General features: G+C 44.2%; 1 protein-coding gene across 1 annotated transcript in view; it reads right to left on the bottom strand.

The window, feature by feature from the left end:
* Positions 1 to 6,326: 6,326 nt before the first annotated feature.
* Positions 6,327 to 20,182, bottom strand: part of ABCA1 (ATP binding cassette subfamily A member 1) — a 184,463-nt gene continuing 170,607 nt past the window's right edge. The window contains exons 48-50 of the mRNA XM_086962091.1: positions 15,609 to 15,701; positions 13,348 to 13,591; positions 6,327 to 10,619 (exon numbers count right to left, since the gene is read on the bottom strand). Of these exons, the coding sequence (XP_086818217.1) occupies positions 10,479 to 10,619; positions 13,348 to 13,591; positions 15,609 to 15,701 (478 nt within the window). The 3' untranslated portion in view covers positions 6,327 to 10,478. The remainder of the gene's footprint in view (positions 10,620 to 13,347; positions 13,592 to 15,608; positions 15,702 to 20,182) is intronic.

Below are 20,182 nucleotides of genomic sequence, written 5' to 3'. Positions count from 1 at the left end.
TACCAAGATCACAACATGAGGAGGACTGTTTCCTTTATGATTTTAAAGACAAACCTTATAAACAAACCCACACGATTCCTATCATCGATTTTGTTTGGAAGGAAGGAATTAAGCTCATGACTGCTCCAAACTCCTTACCTGCACAGATACCGCGCCTTGAGAAAAAGTACAAGGCCCCTATTGGGTCTCCGGCTTGCCTGCTTTCTCACCCCAAACCGGACTCGGTAGTGACTCAGGCCGCACAGCGTCGAGCCCGGAACCCAGCCGCTCCTATCACAGCCCCTCCAGATAGAGAGGGTCGACGTCTGGGTGCTATTGGCCGCAAGTTCTCAACGATGGCTTCAACATCTGTCCGGGCAGCCAATGCCTTAGCCATCTTGGGACGCTATGACAGACAAATGTGGTCAGACATTTCAGATCTCATAGAACTCATACCTGATGCTTCCAAGCCTGACGCTCTACAGATCCTTCAAGATGGACAGAGAACGTCAGAAGAAATGATCGACTGCGCAGTCGATGTGGCTAACACAGGATTCCGTCTGCTTGCAAGTGCGGCTGCACTCCGACGACAAGGTTGGCTAAAGTCCACATCCTTCCGGCAGGAAGTCCAATCCAGAATACTGGACATGCCCTATGATGGGGAATCACTATTCGGATCCCATATTGATGAGGCCCTGGAGTCCATTAAGAAAGACACCGATACGGCAAAGTCTTTGGGCACGTTACAATTTCGGAAGCAGTCCTTTCGAGGTGCGCGCGGACGCGGCACTTCTTCCAACGTTCGAGGTGGGCAGCAATACCGCTCATACAATCAGAGCGGCCAACGTTACACGCCCAATCAGCAATCTCGCCAGCAGTCCTCCAGGCCTTACAGAGGAAAGCCCTCTTACCGGGGATCCAACTCTAAACGCCAATGACTTTTCCCACCATCCAAATGTTGGAGGTCGAATCTCTCTGTTTTCTTCTCAGTTGTCCTCGATCACCTCGGACCGCTCGGTTTTGGACACTGTACGACGGGGTCATACCCTAGAGTTTGTAGAGATTCCTCCGTGTACTCCACCTCGTGGCCCGCCTCCTCCACACCTCGAGGAGCTTTTCCATCAGGTTCGTCTTCTTGTGTTAAAAGGTGCAGTCGAAGTGGTCCTGAAACATCAAAGAGGAGAGGGGTTTTACTCTTGATTCTTCCTCATACTCAAGAAGACCGGAGATTGGCGACCCATTCTGGATCTGAGGGCTCTCAACCAGTTCCTAAAGTCCCAATCGTTCCGCATGCTGACGTTACAGGAAATCCTTTGTCTTCCATCCAGCGAGTATTTCATGACCACCTTAGACCTTCAAGACGCATACTTTCATGTCCCTATTATCCAACAACATCGCCAGTACCTGCGTTTCAAGGTGGGACCAATGCACTTTCAGTTCAAAGTTCTGCCCTTCGGGCTGCGACCAGCTCCTCGTGTGTTCACGAAAGGTACTGGCCCCTGTGGTAGCTCACCTGCGTCTCCAAGGCGTTCAAATCTTTCCATATTTGGACGATTGCCTTCTACAGGCTCAATCCCACCATCAGCTACATCAGGACACTCGCCTTTGCCAGCAGGTGTTTCAGTTCCTGGGGTTGACCATCAACGTCGAAAAGTAACAGTTTGCACCTCAGCAGACCAGATCCTTCTTGGGAGCGATCCTAGATACGAAGCTCTCAAAAGTGTTCGTCTCCAACGAGCGACGTCACAAAATCCTTCATCTGGTCTCCCTCATTCGAAGAAAACAGTCCGTTTCTGTTTGAACATTAAAGTCATTCTTGGGAATGGTTTCACCTTGCATCGCACTGATCCCAAATTGCAGGTTGCGCGCCAGTCCCATTCAGGAAGAACTGGACTTACAGTGGCGTCAGGTCTCCGGGTCCTTCAACGATTTTGTCGCAGTGACAACCCGCATGAGAAAGAGCTTGCTTTGGTGGGCACAACCGACAAATCTGGAAATGGGAACGTCCTTTCTCGTTCACGCACCAGATCTCATGCTGACGACAGGCGCCTCCATGGAGGGGTGGGGCGCTCATCTCCAGGGCCTATCCATCAAGGGCAAGTGGACTCCGCCCCAGCGCAAGTGGCATATCAACAGGCTGGAGTTGATGGTGATCTTCCTAGCGCACAAATCATTCCTCCCAGTAGTTCACGGGGAGTCAGTGCTGATCCAAATGGACAATACCACCAGTATGCACTCCTCATCTGTCTCACTTGGCCCAGTCGATCTGGGATTGGGCTCTCTGCCACCAGATCACCTTGACAGCCGTCCACCTTCCGGGCGTGTCCAACATTTTGGCGGACTCTCTGAGCAGGTCCACTTCCTCAACGCACGAATTGGAACTGCACCAGCCGACTCTAGATCTTGTCTTTCACCAGTGGGGTCACCCAGATCTAGATCTCTTTGCAACACCGGAGAATCGGAAATGCCCGTCTTATGCAAGTTGGCATCCCCACCCCGGGTCGTGCGGGAATGCCCTTTTGATAGACTGGTGCGATCTATACGCTTACGCTTTTCCGCCGATTCCGTCAATACCGTGGGTGCTGTGGAAGATGCAGAGACAGCCTTGCCACATCCTGTTGATCGCACCTCGTTGGCCCAGGCAGGCATGGTTTTCAGAACTGCTTCTGTTGTCCCAATGCGAGCCCATTCCTCTGCGCCCTCGTCCAGATCTACTATCAATGGACAGAGGCCTAGTGTGCCATCCGGACCCCTCCACGCTACAATTGTGGGCATGGAACCGGAGTACCTTGAATTCGCAGATTTGAACTTATCTCAGGAATGCAGAGACATCCTGGCTCAAGCTAGGGCTCCGTCTACCATCAAGACTTATAAACTCAAGTGGAAGAGATTCTGCCATTGGTGTGTTTCAGCCAATGTCCATCCCATCCATTCCACTCCAGAGAAGCTTCTTCCATTCTTCTTAAGCCTTGCTCAGTCAGGACTCTCTCATTCTACCCTGAGAGTTTTCTTAGCTGCTATATCTCGCTTCAGACACGATGGCTCTTCTTCCCTCTGCTCGTCCAGAATCTTACGACAATTCTTCAAAGGACTTTTCCGCAAGTTCCCACCTGTTCGGCGCCCTCCTCCATCTTGGCACCTCAATGTTGTACTATCCCAACTTATGAAGTCACCATTTGAACCTATCCATAAAACGGATATCAAATTCCTCACCTGGAAGGTTGCGCTTCTTTTGGCTTTGACCTCATCTCGTCGCGTGAGCGACCTGCACGCTTTCCCTATCAAGCCTCCTTACCTTCAGTTCAGGCCTAACGGAGTGGCGCTCCGCACCAACCCCTCTTTCCTCCCTAAAGTACCGACAGACTTTCATTTGAATGAGCCTGTGTTCCTGAGAACTTTCTTTCCGGACCCAAAGTCTTCGGCAGGCCAGCGCTTGCATTCTTTGGACATCAAACGATGCCTTAAATTTTACATTGCCAGAACTGCCTCCTTCCGCAAGTCCGACCAGCTGTTCATCGCCTACTGACGTTTGCGTAAGGGACATCCAGTTTCCAAGCCAACTATTGCTCGATGGCTTTCCTCAGCCATTGCCTTCTGCCACTAATGGTAAACCATTGCAGTCTTCAGTGAGGGCTCATTCTACGAGGGCGATGTCTTCATCCACCTCCTTGTTTGCTGGTGTGCCTCTTCAACAGATTTGCCATGCAGCGACATGGTCCAGCAGGCACACTTTCACCAAGCATTACTGTTTGGATGCCATCAATGAAGCGGATACCGCAGTGGGACAGTCAGTGCTTCGCCATCTGTTTCATTAAGGTGAGCCTCTGTTCCCCCCTCCTTGATGTTTTACTGTGATTGCTATGATGTGTAACATGACTGTATTATCCTGGTACTGTCTTGGTTTTCTTCCATATATTTACCTAGCAATCTCAGTTCTCAGAGGTTACTGCTTTCTATTCTATTCAAGCATGTGAATCTATGAAAGACACCCCTAATATTGGAGAAGAACAATTGTTACTTACCTGTAAACAGGTGGTTCTCCAGTATTGGTGTCTTTCATAGATTCACATGCGACACACCCTCTTCCCCTCAGAGGCTCTCTTCTCCTCATGCGCTCTTCGTTACTTGTGCTACGAAAATCTGAGGGCTTGAGCTTCTGAGGAGAAGGTTCTAGAGGGTGCTGACGCCTGATTGGCTGTAATTTGGACTAACATAATGACACTAATGTGTTACAAGTAGTTTTTTCTCTTTACCATGCTTTCCTATTAAGCATGGGCGGATTTTGCGGATCCACGATCCGCGGATTTTGCGGATTTGCGGATCCGCGGATTTGGGGCGGGGCTTCCATGCGAGTGCACATGCCTCTTGTGTGTTTGAAAGGTCTGAGAAAGATCAGTTCAGCAGATGAAGAGAAAGAAGCCCCTGGTCACAAGAACAGCACGGGTATTGTGCTCGTGAAAGTCAAGGATGCAAAGGCCTCTATCCAGCATCACAGCTGATTTTCCACGGTAGAGTTGGGAAGAAGGCACACCTGTCCAGCCTCGACGACGCTCACGATTGTTTTTGGGCTAATGAATGAGTCACTGAATTTGAGCATCAACTAGTTCGAGCGACCATGTGTGTGCCACTATGCAATCGCCCCGAAGGGCGCAGGGGTCCCTTGAGTGAGCAGTCCATCATAGTGGGTGAATGGCGGGAAGACGGTGCAAACCGCGAGTGTGTGGGCGGGGCCAAACGGGCAGGGCTTCCATGCGAGTTCACACATGCTTCTTGTGTCACGGTTATTGTGCTCGTGAAAGTCAAGGATGCAAAGGCCTCTATCCAGCATCACAGCTGATTTTCCACGGTAGAGTTGGGAAGAAGGCACACCTGTCCAGCCTCGACGACGCTCACGATTGTTTTTGGGCTAATGAATGAGTCACTGAATTTGAGCATCAACTAGTTCGAGCGACCATGTGTGTGTTACTATGCAATCGCCCCGAAGGGCGCAGGGGTCCCTTAAGTGAGCTGTCCATCATAGAGGGTGAATGGCGGGAAGACGGTGCAAACCGCGAGTGTGTGGGCGGGGCCAAACGGGCAGGGCTTCCATGCAAGTTCACACATGCTTCTTGTGTGTATAAAAGGTCAGAGAAAGATCAGTTCAGCAGAAGAAGAGAAAGAAGCTCCTGGTCACAGGAACAGCACGGGTATTGCGCTCGTGAAAGTCAAGGATGCAAAAGCCTCTATCCAGCATCACAGCTGATTTTCCACGGTAGATTTGGGAAGAAGGCACACCTGCCTCGACGACGCTCACGATTGTTTTTGGGCTCACAGGAAGGGCATGTTGTAAATATTTTACGATGGCGCCGGCAAGCTGCCAGCGCCATCCTAAAATACTTACTAAATTAGCTTCAACAGGAAGCTCTAATAGATAAAATAAAGCCGGTGCGAGCACCTGCTTTATTTTATCTATTAGAGCTTCCTGTTGAAGCTAACTTAGTAACTATTTTAGGATGGCGCTGGCAGCTTGCCGGCGCCATCGTAAAATAGTTACAAGTTGACAGGCCAGCCAGGCTTCAACTTTTGCCCCCAGAATCCGCCGCTCGCGGATTGGCGAATTCGCGGTAAATTCGCGGGAGTTCGCGGATCGCGAATTTACCGAAAATTCGCAAAATCCGCGAGCGGAACGGATTTTGCGCTCATGGTTATTTCCTATGTAGGAATAGTTTTTTGAGGTTTCTATTATGTTTCCTATTCTTTATCATGTATTATATGTACATATATATTATATATATTTAGCATTATTGCTATTTTATTTACCGAGGGACTCCCACTTCGACGACGGGGAATATTCAAGCATGTGAATCTATGAAAGACACCAATACTGGAGAACCACCTGTTTACAGGTAAGTAACAATTGTTCCTATTCATTATTGGTCTTTGTAAATAGAAATGTTTTGTATTTTATAAATATGTAAAAGGAACAAGCTACAGATAATCAATTAGAATGGAAACAGGAAGTAAGATGACCTGTGGTAATCTGAAGCACATAATTAATGAATCGACTTCCTTGAGAGGTGTCGCTCGACACTGCTATGGAGTCGGTATATGCTTTCACTGAAAATCAGAAGTATTAAAGAGGTCCGTGTGGTAGGTTACATTATTGACAAGACATCTTCTGTGATCCTCCAACCCAGCACAACCTACCTTCATGCAAACCCCCTTTGCAGAAGATCTGCTCAGGTGGGCAGGATGAGAATGAACGGGGAGCTACCAGGACTAAAACAAGAGGAAAGACTTGGGGATTACATAGCGCTATCGCTTTAGCGGTCTGAATCCTTCATTTAATTTGTGCATGAAAAAACAGGCAATGGTCACAGCTTTTATTTTGTTTTTGTGACTTACATTATGTAATACAAGGCATTTAAACATATAAACCTGCCTATGTGTGTAATACGTCACATAAACAGTTATCTGACAATACAAAGTTTTTTTTTGTTTTCTTGCTTTTCATGAAAATGACAAGTTTAGGACTTCTTGTAGAAATCTATATTGTAAAACGTTTGTCTAGTATTTGAAAGATAATGGGTATTCCAGTGCAAAATTAGATCCCATTACAGAAAACATAAAGTGCTTGGAATGAAGAATCAACAGTACGGAGAAAAGCAACACTTCTCAAGGGGAGTGGGTCCTGTAGGAGAAATGTAAAATGATAAGTCCTTATTGAAATATAAACAATACTATAAAATCAATACCACCATGTAAAAGCGAGCAAGTGGTAATTTTGATCTGATGAGACCAGCCATCAGGCATGTAGATGCGCCCTCTACCACCATTTTCTAGAAGTTGTTTGAAGTAGCAGTGGACACAAGTGATGTGAGTATTTGCTCGAATGTTAAAAATGGCCTAAGACACAACAGTGTGATGAAAGGAATGCCATCACACGGGTATAATTGTGCGACATGCAGATTGTAGAGCAAAGCAAGACTAATGGCCTTATTACGAGTTAAGTGATCCTCCTGTCGGCTACATCCACCGCCCTGCCAACAGGAGAACTGGCAAGCTCATCGTGTGCCCTCCCGCTGGATTACAAGCAGGTGGGGGCTGCTGCGACGGTCTCAGGGAGGGGGCTGTGTAAGGCACATAGAAGAGCCTTACCAGCAGACCTCCACTGTGACAGCACTTGCAGCACATTCCTGCATGATGTGGTATGTACACTGTGCAGAGTGCAATTCCAGTGGGGCACAAAATGTGCCCCCCCTCCCCATTCACCCCTAGGCCTGAAGTGGCCGGAGACGCTGGTAGGGCCTCCTAAGTTGCCTCTCCGACACCCTTTTTAAGATGAGCTCACCGCCATGAAATGGGCATTGGAAAGATAACCTATAATATGCTCGGCGGTGCCTACATCGGCACAGCCATCACAATGAGGCCGCTTATAGTCCGCCAGCACAGCGGGATCCTTGATTCTGGCAGAGCCAGCGGTCTTGTGGTGGTCCAACCGCCACACTCCAAATACTGCAGGCGGACCCACATTGGTAGCAGTGGTGGGACCGCCAACCGAGTAGGGTAGTCCTGAGGACTACAGTACTCATAACAAGGCCTTCAGTATATCTTTACACCACTCATAACACTTGGCCCTACATATAGCAAATGCTGTCATGTGCCAGGAAAGTTGGCTGGCACAATGTCACTTCAACTAATGCTCAAAAAATATCTTGTACCGGCCCCCTGAGGTACTTGCCATCAGGCATAGTTTTTTTCGTAGGCTGGTGATGATCGTACTTATCAAGGGCAGGGCACCTTTAAGACATGGCAGTTCATGAGTGTGCAGAAAGTAATCGGATTAAGAACATTATGAACTAATAAAGAGTAATGCTCATGAATTTCAGCAACAGGCCAATTTAGCAGCAACATCTGCAATACCCCGTTAATTAACCTCAAACCTCATATGACTTCAAATTCTTGCTACATAAACACTTTAAAACATCACAACACAAGCCTGAGTTATTGCATTTCTACACATCTTCCTATATCATGATGGAGCCACAGGCAGTAAATGCAAACAGTGTAGAATCATACATTGAAGCAATAGCCAACAAGTCCTGTGATGAAATCCCCTGAAAAGCATGCACAAAAACGTTGGCAACAACGGTGGCCTGGGTCGTCCTCCTCTGATACAGATCCCAAAAACTGAGAATGGCTCTTAGATCACTGTACAAAAGCGGTTGACACTACGACAGCCTATAAACATTTGCATCCACTATATAAACATAAGTATAGATTTACTATTCTTAAATCCACTTCCCTTGATGATATAATGGTAGTTGATGCAGTATTTATTAGGTGGACATTTCAACCAAAATATAGATGTTAAACATTTAGAAAAGGACTTAAAATGAAATGGTCAAGTGCACAGTGTTCCTAAAGTGACCAATCATAGGAATAGCAGGAGGCAAAATCAAACTGCTGTTTTCATTTTGTTGGGAAGTGATCCTCCATACCCCGCTCCCCGTCTCTTAGTGAGGTACTCGCCCACTGACAAGGAAAATCACAAACACGCAACAGTTTTCAATTTTGTAATAGGTTCAGGTCATATCAGAACTGGAGATATGCAGGTCTGAAAAGATGGCGCAAAAATGTTTAGCCACACCTGATGACATTTGAAGGCTGAAAATAGGTGAATTCGAGACTGGAAAGACACCCTGAAATGTGCTTTCATAGGTTTGGAAGATGGACAAAGTAGAAAAACACATTACAAATGGTGACTAGGAGAGGTAGTTCAAACACATGGCATAGCGGTTCCCCTGTTAACCTGAAATTATACACTGAGAGCTGCTCTCGATGGTGTCTTCCCCACGTTTCGTGCAGAGATAAAATCCCCTGAGTCACAATAACCACCATGACTGACATCAAGCGGTGATATGCAGGTCAACTGCTCCTCTACAAACCATTTACAGGATGGCTTTGTGCAAAAGGTGGCTTGAGATATTGACCTCTAGGTCACAATGTATGGCAAGAACAAGGCATGACAAGCCCTCAAGGGAACAATTTTCTTTTTTGGCATTTACTCTGCAGTACACTGAATATGCCTAAAAAGTCACAAAACATCTGATATTTCTACTCAAGAGATTAGGAGGCAGTTCAGTGGCATGGGTGTAAAGAAGGCTCAGTATCCGATTTGTGAAGTACTCTGTGCACGGCATGAAGGAGAGTAGCAGCCATTTAGCAAGTTGCTACCAACAACCATTTGTTGCTGAAGAATACGTGACTTTCATTGCCAAAGTTAGCTTTGGTGGTTTTGGCTCAATAGTAGCACACTAATCTGTTTCTGGTTCCACATCATACTACATCCATTCCATCAACACAAAGTAAAGAAAATAAACTTGTCTTTACACCCTGCAGCAAAGTGGCACACCCTTTTTTCTCAGGTGCTCAGAGCGGTTACCCTCCATTGCCGGCAATGGGGAATATTTGTCAGGTTTGCTAGTATGAAGAGGTTAAGATGGAGTTTGCTTATAGGAAATCCCATCCTGGGTTACTGGAGGCTAGCGTAGTTATGTATGTGTTTATACTGCCTACTACATTGCCCAAAAAAGCATCACATTGGTGCCACCGTATATTTGACTGTACAATTGCATTTCTTATGAAGACTTCTCAGTACTTGATAAGGCTAGTCAGTTAGCACCTCCATGATTGTACTTGTAAAGAGACAGCAGCATGGGCAATTAATCATGCATGTGGGCGGAAAACTTGTCCTGAAGGGGCAGTCTACCTACCAGACATGGTGGGGAAACCTTACAATGAAGTGAATGTCCATTAATACTCCTGCTGCATTGCTAGAAGCATAAACAAACATAATGGAAAGTATTAACCATTCTTGGCAGCATCCCTCCCAGAGGTAACCTGATTTGAAATGGTAAAAGGAGAGACACTGCAACCGCACATGCTGTGGTGTAAGAAAAGATTAAGTGGTGGCTGTCGATTCGTGAAGCCATAACACAAATCCAAGCAGACCACGATGCATCAACCTGGCCATCTCTTTCACATAAAAGGGATGCCAGAGCGGACATGGCATTAGTGTACTAATGCACCCTAAAATAGCAATAAATAATCACTGGCCAAGATATAGCAATGTTGTTGAAACTAACAGTAACACAAAACTGATAGAAAAAGAAAAAAACAATGGCGTACAACCCACGGGATCCAGTGGGTACAATGTTGCAGCTTCATGTACTGCAGTCAAGCTCTATAAAGCTACTTTCAAGTCTTCTGTTGGAGAACAGTTCACGAAGGCAGAGTCCCGGGGAAGCTGCCTCGTTCAATGGAATTTCGTTTCTTGTTGCATTGAATTGCATTGCATTGAACTGTGTCAGTAGTGTCCAGTTTTTATTCCATTTTATCCCTTCAGATCTTCCTGGCCTTGTTCTGCTGAAACGTCACAACCCCAGCAGGCGCAAGGCGAACAGCGATCCTCGAATATACTCTTCAACCTCAAATAGTGCAGATCGCAAAGTAGACTATCACACACAACTTTCTTTCACTTTGTCATTCTTTAAAAAGGATGTGAGGAGTGCAACGTCTACAACAGTCTGGTTTTTGTGCAAAGACAAGTCCTTGAGATGGTCATCATCACTTTGGTCCTTGGCAAAATTTACAAATACCTGGAGAGGAAGACAAAGAAAGCACATTTGGTATGCCATTTCCCTTCACTTTGTATTCAATTCATTTATCACTCTGATGGCATTTAAATAGAAATAACAAAGATGACTGGACTTGAATGGTTTATGATGCCCAAATGTCACTGTTAAAAGACTCAGGCTCTCATTTTATTATGTACACCCATAAAAGGTCTTCTCTTTCTCATCTGAATCACCCTTTGCTTACGTTGTAGATTAAGTGTTAATACTAAAAGCATCTGAAGTTCAAGACACCGCATGAAGTATCCAGTACAGAAATCATGTGTGATCTGCAGGTCACTGGTTCAAATTAAAAGGTTCAATTTAGCATTTTTTCCTTCTGACGCATATAAAGTGATTACTGGAGAACTGAGTATTAACACTAGATATTCATTGTTACAATAAGAAAGTGGCATATGTCCACCAATCACGTCTCTCCACCGTTGGATTTACCTTACACCTCAATAAGGCGTCGTTACGATGCCGGTGGTTGGACCACCGTATCATGATACTGGCGGTTGAACCCACAGCTGTGAGAAGCAACACCGCCACCAGGATCACAGATCCAGACAGTGCGGCAGTCGGAGGAACCCCCCCATGAAATCGTTGCCGGAAAGGGATCTGGAAAAACATCTGCCCCCGGCCGTCGCAGGCCAATGTAAAGTCTCACTGGGGCACACGTAGTGCTCCCACTTCTCTGTGCACTGTGTGTCATGCACGACATGGTGCACAGCACGATGTGCAGGAAGTGCTGCACTGCGGCGGCATGTGCAGCACTCCTTTCCCAAGGCTGCAGCATGCGCCCAACAGGTTACTGACGACTTTGCGACGGCCATCACAACAGTCAAATCCAAATATGGAGGTTGGACCGCGTGCATGCTTGTCACTATAGCGGACACGGTCCCACTGACCGGCATCGTAATGAGACCCTAAGTGTATATCCTTTTTTTCCCATGGCTTGATGCAAATGATCTCTTCGGGGGTCTTCTTGATGGCCTTATTGGCTTCCTAATTTCACCACATGTTTGAAATAGTATGCTGTGGATACTGATAGACCTGAAAATGTAATTATGCGTCAATTCCAGTGAGAGGCTAGTTGTGGTGTAGGAAAGACTATGAACTTCATTATCATCGCTAAGGGCATATGGTTCCAGGATATCAACCATGAAATAACACTGTATATCTGGCATTCTCCCCAGCTGTACTCTGCATTATATTCACCTGGATTCAAGGGGGCTATAGCAACAAGATGTGCTTATTTATACGCTTAGTATTGTCGGCGGAGTTTGTTGCATGTGCATTTCTTGGACGTGGAAGGATTTCTTAAAAAACAAATAAAATACTAACAGGCACATGCATCAAGCGATTTAGGATTCGCAAACGGTGTGAATCGCAAAATTCGGCCGTTTGCGATTCCCAAATCACTATTTGGGATGCATTATCCTAAAAGTGAAGAAATCGCTATTTTTGCGATTTTTTAAAGTGCGATTGCTTTTAAGGAATCGCAGTTTTGCGATTCCTTAAAAGCAATGCATGAAACTGAAAAAAATTGCGATTTCGCAATTAGAGTGAAAAAATTACCATGAGGTTGGACCTCATGGTAATTTTGCGAAATGTTAGAAATATGCAATTTTGTGCATTTTTTTAACTTTCATGTTGTGCACACACATGCCCTTAGGGCATGTGTGTACACAACATATGTGCATTGTTTGATTTCAGGGGTGCAACAGGGTGTCCTTTGGACACCCCTGCACCCTTGAAATCGCAATCTCAATTTGCGATTAGCTAATTGCGAATCGCAAATTGAGATTGTCTTCCCATTCATTCCTATGGGCCTCTAGGCCCATAGGAATGAATGGGAAAGGTCCTTAATTGCGATTCGCAAAATGCTAATCGCAATTAAGGAAGTTTTAGAAATCGCAATTTATTTAGCGATTTCTTAATGCATAGGCATTTGCAATTCCTTAATTGCGATTCCTTAAAAATCGCAATTAAGGAATCGCAAATTCCGAGATTGATGCATGTACCTGTAAGCCTTTTAAATCTGACAGAAACAGCAGTTTTCACTACACAACTGCCTACCTCTTGCAGCCAGTTCATCTTTATCTAACTGATCAGCCGTCAAACAACCAGTATAGATGGACAGCCACATTCGGGCTGTCCTAACACCTGCTCCTGAGACAGCTGCATGGATTCTGCCCCTCGCTTTCGGGATACTCAAAGATGTTAAGGCGGCATCACAGATGCTCTTGATACAAGAGGGTGGTGGGACGGTAGCCATTCTATTGCCCCCTACAAAGTCCTGTTCACTTCTTAGACAGACACAGTTCTTTACAATAGCTTGGTGTGACTGGAAACTTTAATAATTTCTGCTGTAGGAAACAAGAGACATGTCCCCATGTCTTTCTAGGTCTTGATTACTAGAGTTCTGAGTTAACTCTTACCAGGATTGAAATCTGTGACCTGAGGTTTGCACTGAGATCTCAAAAATCTCCTTAACCAACAGTAGCAAATCCCATTCACAAGTTGATATTCTTTCATAAGACAAAGCATTTCCTGCTGTATATATTTTTGCCTATGTAAACAAATAAGTTGTTGAAAGTGTAGCCTCCTTTCTTTTAATTTTTCTTCTCTTACACTGACCTTCTGTCTACAATACTCAGTTTCCAGGAAAGCAACACATTTCAGCCTAGGGCAATCAACAAACGCTTACTTGGTCAAGTGTAGTCTGCGATACTGAGTAGTCTTCAATTTGGAATTTCTTCTTGTTCTTGGAGAGGATACTGAATATCCTGGCCAGAGAAGAGTGCGTGGAGCGGAGCTGATACTGCAACATGCCCCGGTGTTTCTCTTTTAGTACACTGCCTGGAAAGGCAATTGCGAAGAATTCCTCTACAGGCTTCAGGTCAGGATTTGACCCGGATATTCGGACGACAATTGTGTAACCATCTCCGAACCTGAAAATAAAACAAATAGACTCAGAAACTATTTAATAATATAGCGAAGAAAGAAAACAACCCAGGTACTGTCATTACTTTCATGCATAAAAACCATAGCAGAAAATTCCCTTAAGCCCTGGTGCTAAATACTATGAGCTGGTCAGACTCGCAGTGGTGGTGGTCCGTCTGCCACATTAGGACTTCTAAAGTAATTGTGGTGGAGGACCGCCCGCTGCGCCAGCGAACAGTTGTTCCCTGGCAGAGGTAGAGGTGTGCCACAATGTAGTATGCTGAGCAGGACTGGCGCATTCCCAGTCAGCATATTACGAAGTCCTACACACCCAGCCATTTAATGGTAGGAGAACCATCATGAAAAGGCTGGTGGTACAGGAATGAAGGGGACCCTACAGGGGCCATGGCAATACATTCAGGGCGGCTGTCTGTATTCCCCAAAGTTCAAGCACAGCATGGACCTCACCGTCCATGCCGTCCTGAAACTTTTTTAACGTTACCATTGCGGTGCCTGTTTTCCAGGCACCGCCGTGAGACCGGGCAAGGACCATCCGCCATACACGATTTGCACTCGTAATATGGCCGGCAGTCCTTGCGTGGGCTTGGCACAGCTGTGCCAACGGAGAGCCAGTGCAACTCCGTCACACTTGTAATCGGTCCCTATGTTCTGAACTGATAGATATTCTGCCTCACACTCCTCCAATATGAGCTAAAAAGTAATTTGTGTCAATAGTCTGAAAGTCGTGAAGGGACTATGTAGCCAACTGAGATCAGCATTTAAAAAAATAGTAAAGTAAGTTTAAATGTAATATGTGTGCAATGTAGCAATGGCTGAAGATATAACATATGGTGGGTATATGATTTCATCTGACTTACGGATACAAACCACTTTTGAAGCCCCAGAAAGCAGGTTGGAACATTAGTTAGTGTTATTGACCAGCTGTGAAGACAATGCTTTAAGCACATGAATGTGCCAGTCCTGCCACACAACCACTTTATTTCTCTTTGATCCTCCATCTTTTCCTTTCTCCGTCTCCTCTTCCTCCCTCTTTCCCTTCCCATACAAGTCCTTGTTGGCCAGAGCTGTAAATGATTGGTGTAACCTGAGAGACTGAATGGCAGTCTACAGTCTTAGTCCAGTAGTCATTGACTACATTCTGTGGAACAGAAGTTTTACTCTTAAACAGTTCAACTTGTGGAATAAATAGTAGCACATTCATCAGCACCAACGGGAAGATACCAACGCCTGCTTCATTCAATCTAGTCTATTTTCTACTGATCCGTTTTTAATGCTAGCACCATTAACCGAGGTTTGGGAAGAGAACACTGAAATAATCTAGATTAGACAAATACTTCTTGACTGACAAGAGGTAAATTTCATCAGAAACTGCGAAGGATTTCTAAAAATCACTGTTTTTCTTCAGTAGAGAGAGAATTTGCTAATGGCTATGTCGCCTCAGTTTGTCATTGCCCTAAATCCTATCTCATGACCCTTGGCCATCGAACTACAGCCTACAAGTTTTCTGAATGCATGTGAAGCAGAGGTTTCTCCAAGCACAGTGCTAAACTAATGTTTCACAGGATACACAAGTGAGATCCATAATGGCAGCTTGACCAGTTTATCTACTTCACAAGGAAACAGCACATCGCCACAAGAGACATTTTCACTGACGAGTGATACTACATTGGCAATTGTTGGGCGAAGGATGGAATGGACAATATTTAACATCCCTTAAATTGGAAGCCCCCAACTGCAAACAGATATTTAAATATGAGTGAATGAATAATATATTTCTATAGTCAATAAAAACATTACCGTCATTATAAAACAAACAATATGGATACATCTAGCATATTTAGAATGGATTGACCCAAATTGGGCCAAAGTCCACACAAGATGAAGAGGTGAAGAAAACAAAGTCTCAATTCAGAATAATCTTGAATAGGGTAAAAGGATGTGTTTTTGTGAGATGAGGCAGATAAGTATGACTAACAAATGCAAAAGGAAACAAAGGAACCTTACTTGTTTTTGAGGTGCTGGACGCTGCCGAGGCATCGGAATTTCCCATTGACCATGATTGCCATTCTTGTGCATAGTGCTTCACACTCTTCCATGCTGCAAAGAGATACAGCCAATAAGTATGGCAGAGCCAAGCCTGCTAACAGCAGCAGCAAAAGACAGAACGTTTCTGATGGAATGACCTTCAGCCGCATTGATGATGCAAAATACACACGTGCCTATAACTACTGCATAACATTTTTAACCCCTGTTCAAGCAATGATGGAGTACAGTATAGCAATGGCAGAGTACAGTTCTATCAACGACAGAGCACCGAAGATTTCATACCACTCAAAAGGAGCCTCAGAAGGCATATGAAAATTGTATGCCAATTAGGCATGGGCGGAAAATCCGTTCCGCTCGCGGATTTTGCGGATTTTCGGGAAATCCGCAATCCGCGAGATTCGCGAATCTCCCGCAAAATCCGCAAATCCGCGAGCAGCGGATTTTGCTCGCACTGCTCGCACTGTTCGCGTGAGTTCGCGTGAGTTCGCGCCCCGCGAATAAGTGCAAAATTGCAGAAATACGATCTTAGCAAAACTGAAAGTAACTACTTACCAGGTTCAAAAGTTCAGGCTCATCATTAGTAGCCATTTCCTGTAGTGCTTCCTGAGGGGCCCCTCCAGAGTTCAGTTGCCAGTTGAAACTATTATGTGACCCTGCTCTGAACCTCAGAATAGTTACACATATGCCACAAAGGTCCTGAATTACAGCTAAGGGAGACAAGCAGGAGCCAGGCTGGAAGTTAAAATCCATTAATCAGCCCCTAATTCATTATTGTCAGTTGGGGCAGGGCAGGTGTTGTAACTAATTTTGCAACAATGAAAGCACTTAGCAAGTGCAAAAGATCACTAATCAGGGCGCACTAAGGAAGCAGGTGCCAGCTAAAAAAATATTCTGTGACACATTAATCAGCCCCAAATTAATTCAGGTCACTTGAGGCAGGGAAGGTGTGCTTTGCTTTGCCGAAAATAATGTACACTGGACAACCAGAGGGTGTGGTGATGAAACAGAGGGTGGCATGGGTGGGCCAGAGGGTGGCATGAGTAGTCAGAGAGTGGCAGTGGTGACAGAGAGTGGCAGTGATGAAGAAGAGTGTCCCAAACAGGCTGGACACGTAGAAACAACAAGTTCGCGAAACTTGCGACCCGACAGGTAAGTTCGCAATTTGCGAAAGTGTACAAAACCCTCGCGAACTGGCAGAAACACGGGCGAACACAAAAAAAAAAAATCCGCAAATTCGCGGGAATTCGCGGATTTTGCGGATTGCGAATCCGCAAATCCGCAAAATTCGCGAACGCGAGATCCGCAAAATTCGCTCATGCTTAATGCCAATTAAGATATGACAGGCATATACTGGAAGGTCGAAGCCAGCTTGTAAACAATTTCTTTTAAATAGGTATGAAGGCAGATTTTAAGAGGCACACTCATGCAAAGTAACATGAAAGGTCTAAAAACACGGGAGATAACCAGAAACAAAATATAAACAATAACTGAAAACAGCTCGAAAGAAACTATTTTACTTGTGTAATTTCTCCTGTTGTGGGACGTGTAGCAATATTGGAAGAAAATTTGCTTCATCCCACATCTATAGCTGATTGGGAATACAAAATCGGCTTCAAGGCCACGGCTGGATTGCATGAACTACACGTGCAAGGCTTCGTCAATTTCACATGTAGGCATGATCATAAAGCTGACATTCTAGCACTCACACTCCCCTTGCAATCACATGATCCTTTCTACGTGAGGATAAGATGCAGGAAAGCAGGTAAACTCTTGCCAGATATGGTTATGTAACTTCTGTAAAATTGTTTCTGGTGGATACTGTATATAACTATTTATTCCTGACCCTTAGAATATTCCCCAGGCGCCTGACTGGATCCGAATGTTTTCACAGCAATGTTCCTGCATGCAGCTAGCTGAAGCTGTGTGGCTCCACTTTGACTTAGTTCCACCTGGTAAGTGACGGAGCAGAGGCACATATAGGCGCCGCCCCTCTGCACCAATGTCAGTTTCTTGGATGACTCTTTCCACACTCTCAGACTTTGAGCACAAAGCAATTGGAGTGCACATCTCTAATTTGACACCTTTTTAGATGGTAAAAATAAACCACACCACTGAAGTGGAAGATGGAAGGGCACTGATGAATATACAATTAAAAACAGTATCCAACAGAAAGAGCACTACTTAAGGTAAGTAACTTGTTCTTCTGATGGATACTTCTAATGGCATATTCCTCACCTTAATAATAGATGCCCAAACCGTAGATCCCTTAAGTAGAGGGACTGTGAAGTGGGCTCATATGAAAAAGTCCTGCAGGAAAATACAGGCAAAATGTATTTTCCCGTTGAACCTGGATGTAAAGCGAATAGTGCTTCAAGAACATATGCACTGAGGCCCACGCTGCGGCCTGGCATGTGCCATGCAATGGTAGCAGTCTTAACCCTTGTGTAATGAGCCCTCAGTCCTTCTGGACCATTTGGAATTTGTTGTTCCGCAAAAAGGAATTCAGGTGGCAAAGATTTAAAATTAGACAAAGGACTCTATCCTTCCTCTACAATAGGAAATAGTTGATTTATGAACCCATCCCCACTTGCAAGGCTGACACCAGCTTGATGGCCTCTCTTGCCAGAAAGATCTACATCCCTTGGAGAAGATCGAGAGGTGCTCCTCTGAAAGCTGAGCTGATGGGGGATGAAGGGAAGATGAGTCAGAGAGAAACATAAAGTATAACCCTAATGGATATGATAGACTACTACCCTAAAAGAAAATGTTTCGACTCTGCCTCCCACAGGGTGGCTGTGTGCTACTAAAGGCAAAGTGGTTTCGAGACTGATGCCGGGGTGTTGGCAGAATGAGAAATGCGTGTGTGATGCCTGCTTGATCCGCGTCCATGGTCCGAGGGGAATGGGGTGGTGGGGCCTGATATTGTCTATGTCCCAGCCTTCTGGAATAACCTCAAAAGGAGGGAAATTGGCAAGCATGGATGGAAAGGCCCAAGAAACATGCAGTGGAGCTGCTTTTCATAAAGCGTTGAGGGCAGAGTCAGCCTTCTCGTGAAATATGTGGGACCCACCAAAAGGCATATCAATAATAGATGTTTGCACATCTCCAGAAAATCCTGTGGATCTCCTCCACACATGTAGGTAGAAAACAAATTAGTGCCCACCACTTGCCACAGGAGATTTGTAGTATCAAAGCCAGCCCTAATAAATACTTGATGGCATTCTAGGTGTTTGGATACAAACAATATTGATTTTAAAATATTGGGAGGCAGAAATTTTGAAAATAAATATTGTGATACACACATATTGTGATGCACAAATATTGTTGACCAGAATATCTTGAGGTAAGCAGTATCGTTTTAAATAATACTGATGTTTTCAATATCGTTTTCAATATTATAGTCGTTAAAAATATCGTTGTTTAAATTATTTGACTGTGTTTTAGTTGATAAGTTAATTTTAAGTCCTGCTACTTTTACATAAAGGTTTTTTTAATACAGCTTGTAATTTTAAGTGATTACATTGCTTTGTTTATTTGTTATAGTAATTTATAATGCTGTAGCTGGATATTGGGTTTATAGTTGGGATAGGGTGGGAGTTAATTAGTCATTATTAATTATGAATTATTTATTAAATTTTATTTAATTTTATGGCTATTTATTATGTAAATCATATAATATTGATTCATTTTAATTATATGTTACTCGCGGGCTGTTAAGATTGTAGGGGTATAGGGTGCGAAGTTAATTAGGTAATAATTTACATACAATTAATTATTAATAGCTAATTATTTAAATGATTTTAATTATGTAATATTTATTTCACTTATATTTTAGTTGCAGGGTGCTAGGTTTGTAGCGGACTAAGGTGGGTAGTTAACTAAGTAATAATTATTAATAGTTCATGAAGTAATAATTAATTAACAACTTCTATTTTTTATTAATTTTTTAATTAGTTGTTAAATATGTAAACTATGAAATACTGATTTATTTGACTGATATTTTAGTTGCAGGATTCTAGGCTTGTGTGGTGGGAAGATAATTAATAAATATTTTGTAAATTAATTAATGTATTGAATTTTAAATATTTAGATTATGGAATACCTATTTTTTTAATTATATTTTAGTTGCAGCCAACAAGGTTTGTAGGGGTCTAGGCTGAGAAGTTAATAATGTAAATATTTAATTCATTTTAAATATGAATACTATGGAATACCTATTTGTTATGGTTTTAATGTGTATGTAATATATATATGGTTTGAGCCAAAGAGGCACACTACTTCTCCAACCTCAGAGGGCATGTACAAACAGCCTAACAGGCAGACTCCACAGACCGACTAAAATGTCAAGCTGGCTGACAAGAACATTTGCTTCCCGAATACCTCACTCCTTTTTGAGACAATGTTAGGGGGAGTCATGGGAAACAAATTAGGATTCACTTTGTTGGTGGATGTCTGGACCACCAAGCTCTCAAGAGTAGGATGCTGCGTCATTAAGCCCAGGTCACCAGGTGCTGATCCATGGCATCTGGCTA

The sequence above is a fragment of the Lissotriton vulgaris genome, chromosome 3_1 (genome assembly GCF_964263255.1).
Source record: "Lissotriton vulgaris chromosome 3_1, aLisVul1.2, whole genome shotgun sequence".
NCBI lineage: Eukaryota > Metazoa > Chordata > Amphibia > Caudata > Salamandridae > Lissotriton > Lissotriton vulgaris.
Note: the sequence above shows the minus strand (reverse complement) of the source record. Positions and strands in the feature narration are given on the sequence as shown.